Source organism: Myotis brandtii, unplaced genomic scaffold (genome assembly GCF_000412655.1).
Source record: "Myotis brandtii unplaced genomic scaffold, ASM41265v1 scaffold1956, whole genome shotgun sequence".
Classification (NCBI taxonomy): domain Eukaryota; kingdom Metazoa; phylum Chordata; class Mammalia; order Chiroptera; family Vespertilionidae; genus Myotis; species Myotis brandtii.
In genome coordinates this window covers 777,401-798,751 of record NW_005357294.1, presented here as the reverse complement: position 1 = coordinate 798,751, position 21,351 = coordinate 777,401, and the positions used below count along the sequence as shown (strand labels likewise).

Sequence of the window (21,351 nt, the reverse complement as noted above, 5' to 3'; positions counted from 1 at the left end):
CCGGGCTCCCCGGAAACCGCCTGAGGGGCCCGTGGACGAAAGTGCTTCTCGCCGCATCTCACACCCTCCCTGCGTTTTCCTCCTGACGCCGTCTTTTTCCTGTTACTTTGTAAGAGCCTTTTTTCAATGAATGAGACCAGCGTTTTCTAGCATAGTTTGCAGATATTCCCCTTTTTTATCACTTGCTTAATATTGTAGTAGACAATAATAGGCAATAATTTTCGAAAAATAAAAACGTCGTAAATATAAAAAGTGGGAGTCCTTCCGCGAGTAGCTGCCGTGCGCGCGGAGGAGGCCCCGGCTGATTTGCTTTGTGTCCTTTCGGGATCGACCTGCGCTTTTTTGTTTTTAATCTAAACGGAGGCTCCGACGCGCGGCCTGTGAGCCCCGGTCCCCGGCGGGGCGACGGGGAGGGGACGAGATCGAGGCCCGGGCCTCCTCCCCGACGTGCCGCCTTCTCGCCAGGTCAGTGTCTCCATTTCCGTTCCGGAGACAGAGGACGTGGACACTGTCGTGTGTTCTGGCCTCTGTGTTTCCTTTGTGATATGCCAGCTCGTGTTTTCCATTTACGTTGAAAACGTTCTTCTCAAATGGTCGTTCTGTTTGGTTTGGGGTTCTTTGAGATGGAAAACTTCAAGTTTTTAATGGTCAAATATTTACCTTTAAGGCTTTGTGTTGTTTTAAGGGCTCTCCCCACTCCAAAATTATTTTTACAATACACTCTTGTTTTTCTCTGATCCTTGTAAAATGTTGGATCCATCTGGAATTTGTTTTGGTGGGGTGACCTGGGAATCCAGCTTCATTCTCCACCCCACCCCCACCCCTCTAAATCATGCTTTTTCTAAGTCTACTTAATGAATAAAATATATTTTCATTGATTTGGAAAACCACTGCTATTGTGTATTAAATTCTTACATGTCTTTGGGCCCATTTATGGATTTTGCGGCCCGTTTGATGTGCATAAAATTTTTATTTTGTGAGCAGATCTGCCCTCCAGGCATTCTGTTTCGGGTATTTAGAAAGGCCCTTCCTATATGTAATACCCTTTGTAATGCTTTAAGCAATAAAAAAAAATAAAAATTAAAAAAATTTAAAAAAAAGGAGGTAGAAAGGCCCTTCCTACTGAAATGAATGAAAACTTACCTGCGTTTTTTTTTTGTTTTTGTTTTTGTTTTTTTTACCTGCGTTTTTATTCAAGTTATTTTATGATGTAATTTAAAATTTTAACTCCTATTCATTAATTAGCCTAATGGATTAATTAGACTTTCCGTATAAAGTAGGCGATGATCTGACTTTTTTGTCCTATTTTTTTGTTTCTTTGCCTTGGCTCTACTTTCTGAGAGATTTGTTGAGCTTTGTGTAAAGGTGGTTTCATTTTTCTCAGAGCACTGAGCCCTTTGTCCTGGCACCATGTACTGAATCGTCTTCCCCACAGTGACTTGAGTCCTAGATGGGGCCCTGCACTGCGGTTCTGAGCCTCCTACTCCTCCAGGCCCATCTGGCTCTCGCCCAGGCTTTGCGGGTGCAATGGGCAGGATCAGCAGCATCTTTCTAAGTTTATGCTAACCATGTTTCTTGGCCATTTGTGACTAGAATCTTTTCCCCATGTTTTCTATTACAGGTTGTTAGTGTAAGGAATCCAGCAGCTTACATGTATAGTTGTGGTCACTTACTCGGCTCAGAGCTGCCTCTTCTGAAGGTGCTTCCGCCCTGGAAGGCAGTGTCCATGGACATGAGGGGACAGGGCATTCCAGCACGAAAACCTGGGGGTGGGAGGAGAAGGGGAGGGAGGGAGTTCTGAGAGCCGCCCAGACCAGGGACTCAGAGGGTGTCGTCACAGCTTGTCACCGTGAGTCGTGACTTTGGAAGGACAGGCATGCTTGCATTAAGACCATCAGAAATGGCTGCTCTGCCTGTGGAGTAGCCTGCTCTCGGTCTCCATGCTTCACTAATAAACTCACTTTCACTTTAAACTCTTAAAAAAAAAGACCATCATCAATTCCAACAAGGGTGTTAAGTTCCTAAAGCTTAGCTTACAAAACAAAATAATAATAATAAAAGGTTCCAAGCTCTTTGCTTCTCTGCAGTCCCCTTTTTTAGATCTTGTCCGTGTTTTTATTCATCTTTCAAAAGACTCATTGGAATTCTATTAGCGGTGCATTGCACTTATACACACAGGTTTGGGGGAAATGGGCATTTTGGGTGAATAGAGGGGCAGCTGCAGTGAGTTCAGAGTGTTTCTTCTGGAAAGGTGTCTGGATTAACAGGCACCCATATCTCGTGTTTTAAAGAGAAAGCAGGGTTATAGCACTCCCTCCAGGTGGCCTACAGTGCATTCTCCAGATGGGTGCCTCTGTTGTTCCTGGTGTAGTCTGCCTGCTGGGCTTCTGTGTCCTGTTGCAGACCCCTGTCAGCACTCCAGAAAATGGGAACCCCATTCCTGTCAGGACAGCTCCTGGTCCCCCCTTTTTTCCAGCACTTTAGTGTAACAGATATCTCAGCTTCAGTTGTCCAGGACCTGCCGAGGCCTCCCTGTCAGACGCTTAGACCAAATTCCTGAGTCACTCCAGACTCACTTTATCAGAAGCCGACCTCCCAGGAGGCACCAAGGCTGCCAGGCACAACCAGGCGTAGCTGAAGTGTCAGTGTAGCCACGGAGGGTCATGGTCAAGCCAAGCATGCAGGGCCTGGGGTGGGGTCCCTGCAGGAGTGTGGGCCTTGAGCAGAGCCATCCCTTCCCAGCCTCTCCTCTTTCGGGGGTTGTCTCTGGGGGCAGCCTGGCCTAGCACCCACACCAGACCAGAAGACCACTTGGCACCTGTGCACATGTGCTTGCATAGGCCCTTGTCGCAGACTGGGCGGGGCCTGGTGTGGGGGCAGATGGCCCAGAGTCCTCAGGTGCACAAGTGTCCCCAGCTTCCCAAGGTCTTTACCTTCCTGGGTCCCCTCCCAGGAATGGTGTGTTTCTGTGGCTCCTGAAGAGTCAAGTCAGACCTCACAGCGGGCAGGGCTCCCAGAAGTCAGAGTCTGTGGGGCAAGGCCAGGCTCCTCATGTGCTCCCCCCTCTTTCTCAGCCCCACAGGCTTCTTTGAGTTCCATCTTCCTAGAGACTCCAGGGGACCGGGCAATGGCGGCAGCCAGTCTCCTGCCACCAGCAGCAGGACCCCAGGTGAGCTGCCCCTGAGGCCTGTGTAGCTGCATTTTCTTCCACGCTCAGGGCTCCTGATGGCAGCCTCAGCATCAGCACATCCCCTGAAGTCCATGGCCCCTTCCTGTCACCCCATTAGCTCCCAGGGCACCCCGATTTGTCATAGGGCTTTCCCCCAATTTGGGGGTATACCTCACCCCATGTTACTTGCACCCACTCTTTCTTAGACATGGAGACTTAGCCTGACCTACAGTAGCCCCTGTCATTTCAGGTGAAGGTGACCTTCGAAGATGTGGCCGTGCTCCTCTCCCAAGAGGAGTGGGACCAGCTGGGCCCTGCCCAGAGGGGCCTTTACCGACACGTGATGATGGAGACCTATGGGAACGTGGTTTCGCTGGGTAAGGCCCCTCAGCAGGCCAGTCTGTGTCTGTGAGCTTCCCGGGGGTGGGGCCACACCACGGGGCCTTGGACTTCCCTCAGGGTGCTCAGCTCCTCGGGGAGGCTGGTGCTGTCTCCCACCTCAGGCTGCTCAGGTCGGGTGGGGACGCTCTAGACAAAAGACCTTCCTTCCCGTGAGCAGGACTTCCAGGAACCAAGCCCAGTGTGATCTCTCAGCTGGAGCGAGGAGAGGAGCCCTGGGTCCTGGACGGGCATGGGGCCAAGGAGAGCTGGGGCCTAGGCAGCGACAGTTCAGGTGAGTGAGAGGCTGAGCACGTCCCAGTGGCTGGGAGTAAGCAGATGGCTTCCACCTGGGGCCTCTCCCAGGAAAGGAGTCTGGGTTGGCGGGACTGAGCCAGGAGAGGCCCCTGGAGATGAGTGCACACTGTGATTCTGCTTTCCAGCACGTACTTCCGGGAGATGCAGAACATGAAGGTTACCTGGTTCATTTAGAAAAGAGCGCAGCACCCTAGTGTGGAAGGGAGGTTACCCTGACCCTGTGGTGAGGCTGAAGCACACTGTTTGAGACAATGAACAAGGGAGCCCACCATCCCCATGTCTGTGTAATGTCGTGCTGGGGTCCCACACACTAAGTAAGACATGCACATACACACACACACACACACACACACACACACACACACACAAGACTGAAGCTAAAAAAAATTGGAAAGAGGAAGAAAGGTATTTATGATTGTCTACTTGGAAACAGGTTGTTCTAATCAATTAGAGACAAACTCAGTTTTTCTTTATTCATCAGCAACAAAGGTGTGATATTTTCTTCAGTTTTATTGAGATAATACTTATCTGCTGTCCTCACGACTGCCCTAGAGGCTCCATCTCTGGCTGGAGCTGTCTCTGCTGTCTTGCTCCCCAGCACACACTCTACATGAAGAGCTCACAGCCCCTCGAGCACAAGTCTGTGGTCTTGTGTCTGGGATTAGTCTGTGCGGTACATATATATTGCCATCTGTCTGGTGGGGATCCCTGAAGTCATAGATGGTCCTACATTTATTTCTGCTCCAAATGGCCTCTGGGAGCCCAGTGCACAGAGGACTCAGGGAGGGCAGGGCTCAGGCCGTGCTGGGCTGTCACCTGCTGCCATGGGCCACATGTGCGCTTCACACAGGAGTGACCTCAGGCTAGAGGTTGCACCTTTCAGCCTGGACACCTCTCTTGTTTGACACCATTGTGCTGTTCTGTCCTCTCAGCCCACACAGCCGAGTGTCCCACATCTCTGTGGCCATCCCTCGGCAGCCACCTTCAGGGGTACACCTGAGCTGAAATTTGAGTGGGTTAACATTTGAGTTAATATTTTCCCTTTGGATGTGTGGTTTCAGAATGTGAGAACAAGGGAAGAAACCAAATTAGTCTGAAGCCATTCATTTCAGAGGATTTATCTGTGATTCTGGAGAAAACACCCCCCGGGTGGATTGATCAAGGAAGTTGCAAACCTGAACAGAGCTTCTGTCTGAGCCCAAGTCCTGTGGGCCCCCCTGAAGTTCAGGTCTCCAGCCCAAGCGAGCCACTCGATCAGCAGCCGGCCGCCTCCGGCAGGGAGAGGCCGTACAAGTGCATCGAGTGTGGGAAGTGCTTCGGCCGGAGCTCCCACCTCCTGCAGCACCAGAGGACCCACACCGGGGAGAAGCCCTACGTGTGTGGGGTGTGCGGGAAGGCCTTCAGCCAGAGTTCGGTCCTCAGCAAACACAGGAGGATCCACACAGGCGAAAAGCCCTACGAGTGTAACGAGTGCGGAAAGGCGTTCCGTGTGAGCTCAGACCTCGCTCAGCATCACAAGATCCACACAGGAGAGAAGCCCCATGAGTGTCTCGAGTGCCGCAAGGCCTTCACTCAGCTCTCACACCTCATTCAGCACCAGCGGATCCACACGGGGGAGCGACCCTACGTGTGCCCGCTGTGCGGGAAGGCCTTCAACCACAGCACTGTGCTGCGCAGCCACCAGCGGGTGCACACAGGGGAGAAGCCCCACGAGTGTGCGGAGTGTGGCCGGGCCTTCAGTGTTAAGAGGACGCTGCTGCAGCACCAGCGGGTGCACACCGGGGAGAAGCCTTACTCCTGCAGTGAGTGTGGGCGCACCTTCAGTGACCGCTCCGTCCTCATCCAGCACCACAATGTGCACACAGGCGAGAAGCCCTACGAGTGCGGGGAGTGCGGCAAGGCCTTCAGCCACCGCTCCACTCTGATGAACCACGAACGGATCCACACAGAGGAGAAGCCCTATGGCTGCTACGCCTGCGGCAAGGCCTTTGTGCAGCACTCCCACCTGATCCAGCACCAGCGGGTGCACACCGGGGAGAAGCCCTACGTTTGCAGCGAGTGCGGGCACGCCTTCAGCGCCCGGAGGTCTCTGGTCCAGCACGAGAGGATACACACAGGTGAGCGGCCCTTCTGCTGCACACAGTGCGACAAGGCGTTCAGCCTGAAAGCCACACTGATCGTGCACCTGAGGACGCACACGGGCGAGAGGCCCTACGAGTGCAGCCGCTGTGGGAAGGCCTTCAGCCAGTACTCGGTGCTCATCCAGCACCAGAGGATCCACACGGGGGAGCGGCCCTATGAGTGCGCTGAGTGTGGCCGTGCCTTCAACCAGCACGGGCACCTGATCCAGCACCAGAAGGTGCACCAGAAGCTGTGACCTCGGCAACCACAAGTCTCTCACACTCGGGAAGCCCCCAGCTTAGAAGCTCTGTCAGCTGCATAGGAAGCCCTTTGGTAATTGAGGGTCACAGAGTAACTCCAGGGAGAAGCACTGTGCTCATCACTCCTGGGGAATAACTTCAGAGGTGCCGATTTTATTTTTTTCAACATCTTGGAGTCATATTGGAGAGTAATCACAGTTGTAGTGGATTTCGGTAAAGACAGTCATAATTCTGTAACATTACACAGTTTGTAGTGACTGTCGACCTATGAACCAGAAGGTCACCGTTCGATTCCCAATCAGGGCACATGCCCAGGTTACAGGTTCGATCTCCAGTAGGGGGCATGCAGGTGGCAGCCTATCAATGATTTCTCTCATCATGACATTTCCCTCTCCCTTCCTCTCTGAAATCAATAAAAATATGTTAAAAAAGAATAAAATAAGTTGAGAAAGTAAAGGAAATTAAGGCATAAAGATTACTGTCACAATAAAACTTTCTTACATCCCAAATAAAGGATTCTTCTTAAAACATTTCATGCCTTTCCTAAACACAATGATTCTAATTATTGCATTTAGAATGTTGGACTATTTTCGTACTCTGTTAAACCACTTAAGTATCTGTGGATAAAATATTAGTGTCACCAGGTAGCATCATGTAAAAGGCTGGAAATCCTAAGTGTGTGGAATCTTCTGTTTTGTAGAGAAAAAAGAAGTAAACATTAGTGAGAAATTATATAAATTTAGGAAAACCTTTACTTGGGCCTTTAAATTCATTCAAGATCAGAAGGGATATCCTAACTTTTTATTAAAAATTTCATCTCAAAAGTGGATCTTTTCCTCAAAACCCATCCTTATGACCAACAGAACCTGTGTCCCAGAAATCATGGGATGTCTTGGGTGTCTGGGCCTCATTTGGGTGGAGGTGGGAAGCTCTGCTCAGCCCCAGACATCATAGTTGTGGCACCTAGTGGGTGCTGCTACACACTGCTGTTTCCAAAAGATGTGACTTAAAAGACCTATTTGGTGCTTATTTTAAAAACAAACGTCTCAAATTCAAATAGCTCTTTTTCCTATCAAATATTTCTGTTCCTAAGTTTAAGGGATTTTGTTTTTCATTTTTTTTACTAGAGGCCCGGTGCATGAAATTCATGCATGGGTGGGGGGTGGGCAGGTCCCTCAGCCCGGCCTGCACCCTCTCCAATCCAGGACCCCTCAGGGGATGTCCAACTGCCTCTCACCCGGGACTTCTGGCTCCTAACCGCTTGCCTGCCTGCATTTCTGGTAGCCCCTAACCCCTCTGCCTGCCTGCCTGATCGCCCATAACCACCTCTGCCTTGCCCCGCACCCGGGATCCAGGATTCCCTCCTCTGGCCAGCTGCAGGCAACCAGGACCCAGGCTGGCCGCAGCTGCAGGGGACCATGGGCAGGCTGCTTCACCTGGGCTGCAGGCGCCGGTGCCTGGGACTGCGGGGCAGGTGGATTGTCCCTCTCCCAGGCCACAGCCTGGCTGGTCCCCATTTCTCTCTCCCCAGGGTTGAGTGTCTGAGCTGTTATGCTGTGAGGGCATGATGACCATTTGCATATTAGCTCTTTATTATATAGGATTCCTAGTTCCACGAGAGTCTATTATCCATTGTCATATACTGTAATGAATCTGGTTTATTAATAATTTTTCAAAGTTTTTTCTCTAAATTTGTATCCATTTCTCAGGAGAAATGAAGCACTGTGCCGTCGGTCCTTCAGTCCATAGCAATGCCTGTTCCCCTGTGCAGACCCTCCTGAGGAGCTGATCACAGATGTTACCATCAACCCTTCAAAGCGCAGCTCTAGCCCTCCCTCATGGAGCCCTAATTCTGTGGGAGAGTTAGAGTGAGAGCGAGACATGTTGACGGCAGCATGAGAATAAGTTCAGTTGCGTTGTGCTGTTCAGTGTAGAGAATACCATTAGCCTTTTTTTAAAAAAAAATATATGTATATATATTTAAATATATCTTATTGATTTTTTTACAGAGAGGAAGGGAGAGGGATAAAGAGTTAGAAACATCGATGAGAGAGAAATATCGATCAGCTGCCTCCTGCACACTCCCCACTGGGGATGTGCCGCAACCAAGGTACATGCCCTTGACCGGAATTGAACCTGGGACCCTTGAGTCTGCAGGCTGACGCTCTATCCACTGAGCCAAACCGGTTAGGGCTAGCCTTTTCTTGATCAGATGCCATGGACTCTTGGTGAGCATCAGGCTCCTTGTCCATGGACCTGGGAGGTGAGCACAGCGCCCTCTCCCTAGGGAGGCTCCTGGGCTGTGCATTTCCGCCCCAGGAGTGGGAGGCAGCACACCAGCTGCTGGATCATGTAGTGGCCCTGGCATCAGAGGCCAAAATGATCTCTGGGGTTCCCCTCACCCTGATAAATGCCTTCTCAGCCATTACTTCCCAGCTCTGACTTGTCGGAAGCATTCAACACTTTTATTTCAAAGTCTGCACATTTTATGTATTTAAATGTGTAGTATTTCTCCCTACAGCTAGCAAGAATTTGACAGTTCTTTTCAAATTTTCTATTATTGGAGAACATTTTAGTCCACCTGAAATTTGTTTCTGTGTAACTATAACCTGACATACCTTCTAATAAAAAAAGCAATGAGCAGAATATATTTGTGGGTGAAGGAAAAGCAGTAACTTTGGCATAAGGAGCTTCTACAAATAAGGGAAAATACTGCCAGGAAAACCTGAAAGAGGCTCGTGTGCCAGTTCCAAACAAACAATTAGGAACATGTATTCTGTAACACAGAGCTGTGAAGGCATAGGGATGGGTGCTTCGGTGCTGGCTGCTACTGTTACTAATAAAGTCTGACTCACCAGGTGTGGGGACACAACGCATGATCCACCTCTGGAGCAGATGACTGCAGCCTAAGAGAGGCAGGGCACTCCTGGAGGACAGGCTGGGGAAGCTAGGCCACTCCATAAAGAGGGCCTGGTGGCAGAGGCCCAGGATGATCTTTCCCATGTGTGGACTTGGCCAAGGGCAGAGGAAGGTCACAGGGATGGTACTGGGAGCACTGGGGTCTCTGCCATGGCCCACCTGGGTGAGTATGGGGAATGCTTGGTGTCATGCATAAAAGTTTTCAACCTGAGAAATAAAGTTGACATGGTGTGGAATTCAGGGGTCCCCAAGACTTGCCCTCGCTTCTAATACCAATCACAAGTTCAGAGGTCACCAACATCACCCTCAATTTTTGCTACATTGACTCAGAATTCACCCTGAAAGCTGATTACAGTGTATTACAGGGAACAGACATTAAAATCAATTTGCCAAGGGATCGCATGAGGCAGAATCCAGGAAAAATACCAAATGCAGGGATTTTGTTGTCTTCTCCCTGGGAAGTCACAGTCAGCTTTTCCTTCCAGGCACCGATATGTAACAATGTTCAAGGGGTATTGCCACCCAAGGAAGCTCACTTGATCCTTGGCATCCAGTTTTTATTGGCTTGGTGACATCAATACACCTGGCTGCCTGCATGACTGACCTCAGACTGCAGCCCTGCCAGTAGTCCAACCATAAATCACACTGTTATCAAACTATCGGCCGTGGCCCTAGGGTACAAGTAAACACCACCAGGAAAAAGCCAGCCCTCTCCTGGGGGTCAGGTTAGTCCTTTCTGCATGGGGGTTAACAGTGGGTGGGAGCCCAGGCCTGCCTCAAACTGCTCTGACTTCAGTCACTTCCCTCCAGGTTCTCGTCCATGTCATAGGCTCATTGCATAAATGAAATGAAATCACAGCAGGAAGACCTGCCAGACTCAGTTTCTGTGTGACTGTTGTGTGCTCACAGGACTCTGCACAGGTACAGCCACTAGGGAGCCGTCCACCCCTATGAGGTGGGCATCCAAACATCCCACCACCCCAGTGGGTCTAGGAGAGGCTCAGTCCTCAGCTATAGGAAGGACGCAGAAAACTGGAACAGGCTGGGGTGGGGCACAGGATACACAGCCACCTCCAAGGGGGACTCCAGGAGAGCCTAGAGCAGTGATGGCAAACCTATGACAATTTTACCTAAAGCACGAAGAATACAAATTTTTTCAAGATGTACGTTATTATTTTAAAAAAACACAACAAAACACACATGCCAGACAACAAAGTGTCAACAAATTCCAAAGGCTGCAGCATTTGGCAAAATACTCTCTGACCACACTGTTGTTATACTAGAGTCAAGGGCATGTACCTTGGTTGCAGGCACATCCCCAGTAGGGGGTATGCAGGAGGCAGCTGATCGATGTTTCTCTCTCATTGATGTTTGTAACTCTCTATCCCTCTCCCTTCCTCTCTGTAAAAAATCAATAAAATATATTTAAAAACAAAATAACCCAATTCAAAAATGGGCAAAGGAACTGAATAGACATATGAATGGCCAATCAGTAGCTGAAAACATGCTCAACATCAGTAGTCATTACAAAAATGCAAACCGAAACCACAGTGAGGTACCAGTTCAAACCCTTTAGGACAGCTATTACCAAAAAAAAAAAAAAAAAGAAAGAAAGAAAGAAAAAATAGCAAGTGTTGGCAAAGATGTAGAGAAATTGGAACCTTCATTGTTTGTAGAGATGCAAAATTGGTACAGCCACTGTGGAAAACAGTTTGGCTATTACTCAAAAAGTTAAACATAGAATCACCATATAATCCCATCAATTTCACTTCTAGGATTATATCCAGATGTACTGCAAGTAAGAATTCAAACAGATACTTGTATACCAATGTTCACAGCATTATGCACACTAGCACAAAGGTAGAAACACCCAAGTGTCTATCAATATAAATGTATAAACAAAATGTGGTATCTACAAAGGATGATATACTATTCAGCCATAAAAAAGAATAACTTTCTGATACAGACTACAACATGGATGAACCTTGAAGACATTTATAATGCTAAATGAAATAAAACATAAAGGGCAAATATTATATGATACCACTTATATGTGTACCTAGAATAGGTACATTCATAGAGACAGAAAACAGAATAGAGGGTTGCCAGCTGCATGGGCAAGGGGAGGATAGAGAGTTACTGTTTAATGGGTACAGAGTTTCTGTTTGGTATAATAAAACAGTTCTGTAGATAGTCAGTATGGTTACACAACATTGTGAATGTGTTTAATACCACTGAATTGTACACCTTACATGGTTACAATGGTAAATTTTATTATATGTACTTTAGCACAATAAAAAAGCAATCATCCACTCTATTGGGTACACAAAAAAAGTATGAATGATGTTAAATTTTTAACATTTACAATATATAAATATGTAGAATTCTTTCCAGTGTGAATTTTCTGGTATTGAGGAAACAGCAACGGTGATGGTAGCAAATGAAAATAAAGCAGCTCTTTTTTAAAAAAATCATCACTGGAATACATGCTTTTTATTGATTTTAAAGAGGAGGAAGGGAGAGGGAGAAACACTGATTGGTTGCCTCACGTATGCAACCCAACCAGAGATTGAACCCACAACCTGGGTATGTGCCCTGATTGGGAATCGAACCTGCGACCTTTCAGTGTACAGACAATGCTCCAATCAGCTGAGCCACACCTGCCAGGGCTAAAGCAGCTCTTTCCTGGAGCAGCACCACCCTGACTTCCAGTACACATCAGCTGTGCCTCTGCTGAGCTAGCCCAGGAGCTGGGGTCTGCACTCCTCTGTGCTGGCTCCCTTCTTTGGTGTTGTGTTACTGAGTTTAATAAGCATTGCTGCATGCGATTTAGCAATGCTTAGATCAATCAAAATGGAACTAAAAGCAAAATTCACTAATAGGAACCAAAATGAACACTGCATATTAAAAAAAGGAAAAACCCACCAAAAAACTGTCATTGTAAACATGTATCTACCAACAAACTCTCAAACTGTAAAAATCCAAAGGTAATTGAAGTAGCAAAGAGGAGCTGGTAACCCCCCCTGAGAATGAGTGATTTTATTACACTTTCCTCAGAAACCTGTGGATCAACAGACAATTTTACCTAAAGCACGAAGAATACAAATTTTTTCAAGATGTACGTTATTATTTTAAAAAAACACAACAAAACACACATGCCAGACAACAAAGTGTCAACAAATTCCAAAGGCTGCAGCATTTGGCAAAATACTCTCTGACCACACTGTTGTTATACTAGAAATATATGATTTAAAAAGTACCCCCTCCAAGAAAAACATAAAAAAAGAAAATAAGGTGGAAATGTCAATAAAGGCTCCCTAAAGAAAAGTGTGCATCCTTAACACACTAATTTGAACACAAGAGAGACTCAAATAAATGATCTAAACATTTAACAAGAAATCAGGCACAGTATAAGAAAGCAACTCAGGAAAAGATGATGAAAGAAAAGAAAACAATCTCACTAAGAAAATAATCTCAGCATTGGTTCCTTGAAATTGCTAATAACACACAAACATCTGGCAAGGCCAATGTGGGGGTCTGGGGGGCCACAGAGAAAGAAAAAGAAATGCTTTTAAGAACAGAAATGGGCCCTGACCGGTTTGGCTCAGTGGATAGAGCGTGAGCCTGCAGACTCAGGGTCCCAGGTTCGATTCCGGTCAAGGGCATGTACCTTGGTTGCGGGCACATCCCCAGCAGGGAGTGTGCAGGAGGCAGCTGATTGATGTTTCTCTCATCGATGTTTCTAACTCTCTATCCCTCTCCCTTCCTCTCTGTAAAAAAATCAATAAAATATATTTTAAAAAGAAGAACAGAAATGGGAACTAAGTACATACTACATACCCAGCAGTGGTTCCCAGTGTGGCCCAAGACCAAAAAGAAATATGAGCCATAAGGACTGGAAGAGAATAGGAAAAATCCCATTATTAAGAGAATGATAAGAGCATCCATAGAGAAAATCCAAGATGATCAACCTACTGCTGGAATGACACAAATTGGACAGGACTGCCACACAGGAGATCAGTGTAGAGCATGCTGTACCACTCTGATATACTCATAAATCAGAAACCAGAAACTTGCACTCACAACAGCTACAAACACTACTAGACAGCACCTAAGAAGAAGACTAACAAAATATATGTAAGGACTTTATGGACAAAATTATAAAACTTTATTGAAGGACATTAAAAAGACCTATGGAGAAACAATGTTCATAAACAGGACTCAATACCACAAAAATGTCAACTCTCCTCCAATGAATCTATTACTTCTGTGCAATCAAAACTGCAACAGGACATCAGACAAAAAAGACTCTAAGTATCACAAGAGTAATAATCCAAGATTAACCACAGCAATGCCAAAAACCAGTAAGGTAATCAGAGGTGTGGCGACTTACTGAGGCGGTAGGAACAGAGTGGGTGTGAGCCTGGGGGGAAGGTGACAGGACATTGCAGAGTGCAGTTAAGGACACATTTGCCACATGAGCAGCCGGGTAGTACGCAACAAATGGTGCTGCCACAATCAGTTTCCACAGAAAAACCAAGTTAGCTCACAAAACAACCTGGGTATGTGCCCTGATTGGGAATCGAACCTGCGACCTTTCAGTGTACAGACAATGCTCCAATCAGCTGAGCCACACCTGCCAGGGCTAAAGCAGCTCTTTCCTGGAGCAGCACCACCCTGACTTCCAGTACACATCAGCTGTGCCTCTGCTGAGCTAGCCCAGGAGCTGGGGTCTGCACTCCTCTGTGCTGGCTCCCTTCTTTGGTGTTGTGTTACTGAGTTTAATAAGCATTGCTGCATGCGATTTAGCAATGCTTAGATCAATCAAAATGGAACTAAAAGCAAAATTCACTAATAGGAACCAAAATGAACACTGCATATTAAAAAAAGGAAAAACCCACCAAAAAACTGTCATTGTAAACATGTATCTACCAACAAACTCTCAAACTGTAAAAATCCAAAGGTAATTGAAGTAGCAAAGAGGAGCTGGTAACCCCCCCTGAGAATGAGTGATTTTATTACACTTTCCTCAGAAACCTGTGGATCAACAGACAATTTTACCTAAAGCACGAAGAATACACATTTTTTCAAGATGTACGTTATTATTTTAAAAAAACACAACAAAACACACATGCCAGACAACAAAGTGTCAACAAATTCCAAAGGCTGCAGCATTTGGCAAAATACTCTCTGACCACACTGTTGTTATACTAGAAATATATGATTTAAAAAGTACCCCCTCCAAGAAAAACATAAAAAAAGAAAATAAGGTGGAAATGTCAATAAAGGCTCCCTAAAGAAAAGTGTGCATCCTTAACACACTAATTTGAACACAAGAGAGACTCAAATAAATGATCTAAACATTTAACAAGAAATCAGGCACAGTATAAGAAAGCAACTCAGGAAAAGATGATGAAAGAAAAGAAAACAATCTCACTAAGAAAATAATCTCAGCATTGGTTCCTTGAAATTGCTAATAACACACAAACATCTGGCAAGGCCAATGTGGGGGTCTGGGGGGCCACAGAGAAAGAAAAAGAAATGCTTTTAAGAACAGAAATGGGCCCTGACCGGTTTGGCTCAGTGGATAGAGCGTGAGCCTGCAGACTCAGGGTCCCAGGTTCGATTCCGGTCAAGGGCATGTACCTTGGTTGCGGGCACATCCCCAGCAGGGAGTGTGCAGGAGGCAGCTGATTGATGTTTCTCTCATCGATGTTTCTAACTCTCTATCCCTCTCCCTTCCTCTCTGTAAAAAAATCAATAAAATATATTTTAAAAAGAAGAACAGAAATGGGAACTAAGTACATACTACATACCCAGCAGTGGTTCCCAGTGTGGCCCAAGACCAAAAAGAAATATGAGCCATAAGGACTGGAAGAGAATAGGAAAAACCCCATTATTAAGAGAATGATAAGAGCATCCATAGAGAAAATCCAAGATGATCAACCTACTGCTGGAATGACACAAATTGGACAGGACTGCCACACAGGAGATCAGTGTAGAGCATGCTGTACCACTCTGATATACTCATAAATCAGAAACCAGAAACCTGCACTCACAACAGCTACAAACACTACTAGACAGCACCTAAGAAGAAGACTAACAAAATATATGTAAGGACTTTATGGACAAAATTATAAAACTTTATTGAAGGACATTAAAAAGACCTATGGAGAAACAATGTTCATAAACAGGACTCAATACCACAAAAATGTCAACTCTCCTCCAATGAATCTATTACTTCTGTGCAATCAAAACTGCAACAGGACATCAGACAAAAAAGACTCTAAGTATCACAAGAGTAATAATCCAAGATTAACCACAGCAATGCCAAAAACCAGTAAGGTAATCAGAGGTGTGGCGACTTACTGAGGCGGTAGGAACAGAGTGGGTGTGAGCCTGGGGGGAAGGTGACAGGACATTGCAGAGTGCAGTTAAGGACACATTTGCCACATGAGCAGCCGGGTAGTACGCAACAAATGGTGCTGCCACAATCAGTTTCCACAGAAAAACCAAGTTAGCTCACAAAAATATATTTCAGACCGAAAACCTACGTATTTTCAAAAATGCTTATAGCCATTAGAGAAATGTTCAATTTCACTCCATCAGAAAAACTTCTATACGAGATACCACAAAATTAAAAGACAAGCAGCCACTCAGTGGGTGTGGCTGTTGTTGGGTGTCAACCCATGAAACGGGAGTTGCAGGTTTGATCCCCAGTAGGGGGCATGCAGGAGGCAGCTCACTGATGCTTCTCTCTCCATCCCTCTCCCTTTCTCTCTCTAAAATTACACACACACACACATACACACACACATGCTCAAAACCATGAAGCAAACAAAGAAGAGAAACAGGAATGTGGCTGCCGGATGCCAGGCGGACTGGGGAAGGAGGCGGTGCCCCAGACGGGTTTGGGGGCTGCCTGCGGGCGGCAGTGGGGCCCATGGGGGGCAGTAGGGAGACGTGGCAATGGGAGCGCACGGGGTCAGTGGAGGCGCACGGAGGGCAGCGGCCGTGGACAGGAGGTGTGTTGACATTAAATGCCCGGAGCTGGAGGCCATAAGGACAAAGGGAAGGCGGAGACCTTGCACCTGAAGGACCCGGGCGGAGGGGGAAGCTTCGCAAGGGGAAGGCCGGCTTCGCTGGGGGCGGGTAACCGTCGGCGAGGACGACGCGGGCCCTGGACGCAGAGGGGACGCCGGGCCGGGAGAGGCTGGTCAGGGTTTGGGAGCCAAACGCGGGCGAGGTGGCCGACCCCGAGGCGGTAGCGAGGGGAGGTTCGCGCCAGGGAGGCCCGCCCCCTGCAGCCGAGGATCAGAGGCCTGAGAAGGCACCGCCCACCGCCCGCCCCGCCAATTGAAGCCCTCCGGAAGTGATGCAAGCCCCGCCCCCCGCGCCCTGGCCGCTCTGGGAAAAGGGTCCCACATCTCGGTGGCTGGAGTCCTCCAGGAACGGCAACAAGTCAGGATGCTGCCACCGGGTGGCAGTTGGGAGTGTTCAGAACCGAGGCAAGAGTGGGGCTTTGTGGACCAATTTCCAAGACTATTTTACAGCAATTCTCTTTCAGTGAAACCCTCTAGTGAGCTGCTAAAGGTGCTACAACCAAGCGAAGACCAGACCTTTCTTTTACAGAAGGCAGAGAACCGTACCGGTCACAGGGACGATGAGATCACCCAGGAAGTTCAAGAGGATGCTTATGGGTCAAGGTCAACCCCTCTAAATGGGCCGTGTCCACTCTAACTAGACAAAGGACTTCCCCCAGCACCAGACAGCTTCTGCAGCATCCCTTCTTGATAGCCAGTCTCTTGGCCAAGGCCCCTAGTAACTTTATCAGGAGCAGCCATGCTGCAGCAGGTCACTTAACTGTCTGGGTAACCAAGACTCATGCTCCTCCCTTCAGGTGTTTCTCTGCACAAGAGAATGCTAGCCCTGCTGGGTGACTGCCCAAGGCCAAGGGCAGGTTGGGCCAGGGAAGGCAAGGCTGACAACTGGGGGCAAGGTCAACACTAAAGATGGGTCTGATCCCTGAGAGCAAGGAGCCACCTGGCAGTCACAGGAAGGCCTTATCTTCCATTCGGTCCCTGCAGCCCACAGAACCGCTGAGGTGACCAGAGCTCAGGTAGGTGGTCATCATGGAGTGCCAGCCAGTGCACCTGTCTGGTTAGTGCCCTGCTGCACTTTTCACTGGCTCACAAGGGAACACTGTGAGCAAGATTCTTGGGAGTGTCCTAGTTCTAATGGCTGATGGGTTAGGGTCTCACTTTGATGCCCGCTTAGCAGCCTCTGCCCTGCTTCAGCCACCTTTGACAGAACTGTCAGACAATGTGGGAAAAGGTGTCATTAGCTGTGGCCAATCAGGAAGTTCATTTGTTCTAAGAAACTCCGTCATCACAGGAGAGTTCTAGCTGTGGGTTGACATCCACACCTACTTTCTCCCAGTGCTCAGCACACAGGTGCATGTGTGTGATGCTGGTGGGATTCCAGGAAGGAAGGTGTGATTGGATCAAGCACCCCCACCTCCACTTGAGCTGCCTCTAATCAGTGGTCCTCCCAGCAGAACACTTCCCTCTGAAACTACAGGCAGAACAGCTTAGTGCAGGAAAACAAACTTTATTGAGCCCCCTGCCCTAGTTCTCTTTCTCCTGTACAGTCTTAGTTCCCCGTAGACGCCCAGTCCGGCGAGCGGCAATGAGACCCACTTTTCGGCCAGCAGGGGCATCTCTGCGGATGGTGGAGGGTTTGCCGATGTGCTGGTGGTTGCCACCTCCAAATGGATGCTCTACAGGCTGCAGACAAAGGGAGGTAGTGTTAATGTGGGGGTGGTCCCAATCTAACGGAAGGCCTGGATCAAGAGGCCTATACCTATGAATCGTCACCCAAATCCCCCACCTGAGGGGAGATTCCAAAGGACCTGCCCATCCAGCCTCAGGCCCTGTATCCTGAATACTCCCCACTGCCTACTACTGGGCTACTTACGTTCATGGCCACACCCCGCACACGTGGCCAGCAATTTCTCTTTGCTTTATATTTGTGGTAGGCACGCCCAGCCTTCAGGATGGGCTTGTCAATGCGGCCACCTCCAGCCACCACACCTGTTGAGGATATTAGGCAATTCAGAAAGTGCATCACATTCTCCCATCAGACAGAATATACCCTGCTGGGTCCTTCTCAGCACCCCACCGCCTGCACCAATCACCTTCTCTCTGTACTGTCATACAGCATCACAAAATTCACAGAAGTGCCAGCAACACTTGGCAAATACCACCCAGCAGTAAGCCCCCTTGCAGCCTGTAACTGACAGCAAGTTTCTTCAGGCTCCATGGGATACCAAGCCACACATTTACCCATACCATGTCAACTGGAATGCCTATCTCAATCCAGGGTTCTCCAGGGAAGCCCTCCCCGCACCATGTCTGACATGGGCAGGTCACTCAACCTTTGAACCCCAATGTGATGGCTGAGCCACCATGCCATATCTTGGCCAGCTTTGCCACAGGACTTGAAAGCGTTGTCAAACAGCAAAGTGAACAAACCTGGGTATAGATCCTTTTTAATGCACATACTGGGTAATTTCAAGGAAATCAGACATCTCTGAAAAGACTGCTAGCAGGTGAAGGTAAGGGCAGGAACCAAACAAATCCAGGTTATGTGAGAACGCAGACAAGTCCAGTAGATTAAACCTGGTCTCCTTCAACTACCACCCTGGGATGAAGTAGGTACCGCTGTGCCCACTTTTCAAATATTACGACTGAAAAACTATGCATCTACTCAAGCGTACAGAGCCTACATTTTATTGGAGTGGGAAGTGAGGTTCCAGGGCCCAGGTTTACCCGCTTGCTAGCTGCTCACAAGCGACCCAAAGCATTCAACTGTTGCCTGCCACTCACCGACCACAGCTCTGTTGGCAGAGGAAATGACCTTCTTGGAGCCCGAGGGCAGCTTCACTCGCGTCTTTTTGGTCTCAGGGTTGTGGGAGATGACCGTGGCATAATTCCCAGAGGCCCGGGCCAACTTGCCCCGATCACCAGGCTTCTCCTCCAGGCAACACACGATGGTGCCCTCAGGCATGGTGCCCACCGGGAGCACATTGCCAATGTTCAGCTGAGCTGCAAGGGAGAGCAACCAGGAACAGTCAGAATGGAGAGATGGTATTAAAAAAAACACAAAAACATTTTTATTGATTTCAGGGAGGAAGGGAGAAAAACATCAATGAGAATCATTCTTCAGCTGCCTCCCCCCACTAGGGATGAGACTACAACCCAGCAAGTGCCCCAACCAGAAACCAAACGGTGACCTCCTGGACTCAACCTGAGCCACGCCGACGGGCCAGATAGTGTCCGACCGCTGGCCAGAGCCAACGCAAATCCACTCCCTCCTCACAACACCCCAAAATAGCCAGTGCACAGGTTATGTTCGGCCAGCAGGAATCACTCTGTGAGGCTTCTTCCTGGAGGCCTCCCCTACCGACCTAGGAGGTGCACCTCCCTCATGGGACCCCGTCCTCCCATCGAAGCATGACGCTTACCCTTCTTGCCGCAGTACACGAACTGGCCGGTGTGGATGCCTTCGGCAGCAATGAACAGCTCCGTCCGCTTCTTAAAACGGTACGGATCCCGGAAGACCACCTTGGCCAGAGGCGCGCCGCGGCCTGGGTCATGGATGATATCCTGCGGGCCGAGGCGGCGTGAGCGTGGGGTCCGGGCGTTTTTTCGGCCTGCTCCCTGCACCTTCACGATGCCCTTGATGTAGCCGTGTCGCTCCGCGAAGTCCACGGCGCGAAGACGCGCGGCGCCCTTGCGGTGTTTCACGTGCGCGCGGAACACGGAGCCGGCGCCTTTCCTCTGCCCACGAATCACGCGGCCCATGACGACAGTCTGGGGGAACCTCATAGTCAGCGCCGGGAGTGGGGGGGCCAGGCACGCCCGCCACCCGGCTTTAGGGATCCTTTTCTCCAGGACCCATTATCCAGTTCCTGGCCCCCCTTCGTGCCACCACCCCCAGCCGTGCACCCGGGAGTCATCTCAGAAGCCAGCCTAGGTCCTTCGCGGGCCTCAGGGAGCGGGAGAACGGCGGATGGCGGCGGATATCAGCAGAGCCGCCGGGGCAAAAACACAACTTACCTTCTGCCTAGCGCGGCGGAAAGAGGCTCCTGGGCGCCCGAGAGCGGCCTTATCTTCCGGGGCGGGGCCGAAAGCCACTTTAACTTCCGGGCAGGCGCCGCGGCCGCAAGCAAAGTGCACACTGGGACATGTAGTCCTACCCCGCCGCCCGGGCCTCTGCACAGGCGCACTGGAGTTACCGTTCCTGCAGGCAGCTCTCCGGCCACCAGGTCGTCCAGTGGGCGGGGCCCGGGAGAAGGGTAGAGGGGCGCCCTATCCTCAAGGAGGACTCTCGGAGGGCGGGCGTCGCCCACTGAGCGATCGGGGGAGGGGGGCGATGAGGGGTTGGGTGGTTTATTCGGGGTCACGATGCCCCGCACAGACTGACTCACACCGGGCGCGGGGTCGGGGGCTCCCGACTTGGCCTGGCGAGGTCCCCTTTAAGGAAACGGGTGGGTAGATTCGGGGAGCGTGGTTTACAGTGAGAAGACCGGGGTCTAGAAGACAGAGCAAACGTCCGACTTCTGCGGAGGAAGAGGGGCAGCCAGCCAGTAAATGGGGAGACCAGAGCTGGGGTTCCATGGCCCAGGACGAAGGAGGAAGTGGGCGAGGGAACATGACGACCTTACCCAGAACCTGAGGGGACAGGTGAGTGGGATTTGAATCGGGAAAGGGAGCAGCTAGGGGTGGGGGTGGGAGGGTCTTAGCTGTGAAGATGGGGCTTCCTGGAGTCCTGGACCTGTGGAGGGACAGCCAGCAGGGCAGGGAGGGAGTGAGGGCAGGATCAGTGTTTGTTTTTTTCTAAGTCAGTTTTTTTTGGGTTGGGTAGCTAAGGAGGCCCTATAAGCCAAGGTTTCGGGTTCCATCCCGGGTAGGGCACGTACAAGATTCAACTAATAAATGCATAACTAAGTGCAACAACAAATCGATGTTTCTTTCTCTTTCAAATCAATAAAGAAAAATATATATTCTCAGTTTTATTCTCCTTAAACCAGACTGAGTATAAGAGAATTTCTTTCCCTTCGCTGAACCCCGACCTACCTCAACTTTGGCCCCGCCCTGCCCGTGGGCCCTGACCCCGCCCTCC

General features: G+C 49.3%; 2 protein-coding genes across 9 annotated transcripts in view; one reads left to right on the top strand and one right to left on the bottom strand.

Annotated features, from left to right (window-relative positions):
* LOC102253984 (zinc finger protein 16) overlaps window positions 1–21,351 on the top strand; it is a 43,161-nt gene that overhangs the window by 10,400 nt on the left and 11,410 nt on the right. For 3 of the 8 annotated variants that reach the window (XM_005865056.2, XM_005865057.2, XM_005865054.2), the window contains exon 1: window positions 20,657–20,912. Coding sequence is in view for 5 of the 8 variants with exons in the window: in XM_014538678.1 (XP_014394164.1) it covers window positions 3,128–3,169; window positions 3,405–3,546; window positions 3,729–3,842; window positions 4,927–6,242 (1,614 nt within the window). In the remaining 3 variants the exon portion in view is untranslated. Of the gene's footprint in view, window positions 1–6; window positions 110–377; window positions 466–1,218; window positions 3,170–3,404; window positions 3,547–3,728; window positions 3,843–4,926; window positions 20,913–21,351 lie in introns of those variants that run through there. The other 5 variants (XM_014538678.1, XM_014538676.1, XM_014538677.1 and 2 more) reach the window with 5 other exon arrangements.
* On the bottom strand, window positions 17,760–20,393 carry RPL8 (ribosomal protein L8). Its single transcript, XM_005865053.2, has 6 exons — window positions 20,286–20,393; window positions 19,893–20,039; window positions 19,691–19,832; window positions 19,053–19,271; window positions 18,142–18,257; window positions 17,760–17,951 (listed from the first exon to the last, which is right to left on the bottom strand). Exons 2-6 carry the CDS (start codon window positions 20,028–20,030, stop codon window positions 17,793–17,795), a joined length of 774 nt encoding a protein of 257 aa, XP_005865115.1. The 5' UTR covers window positions 20,031–20,039; window positions 20,286–20,393; the 3' UTR covers window positions 17,760–17,792.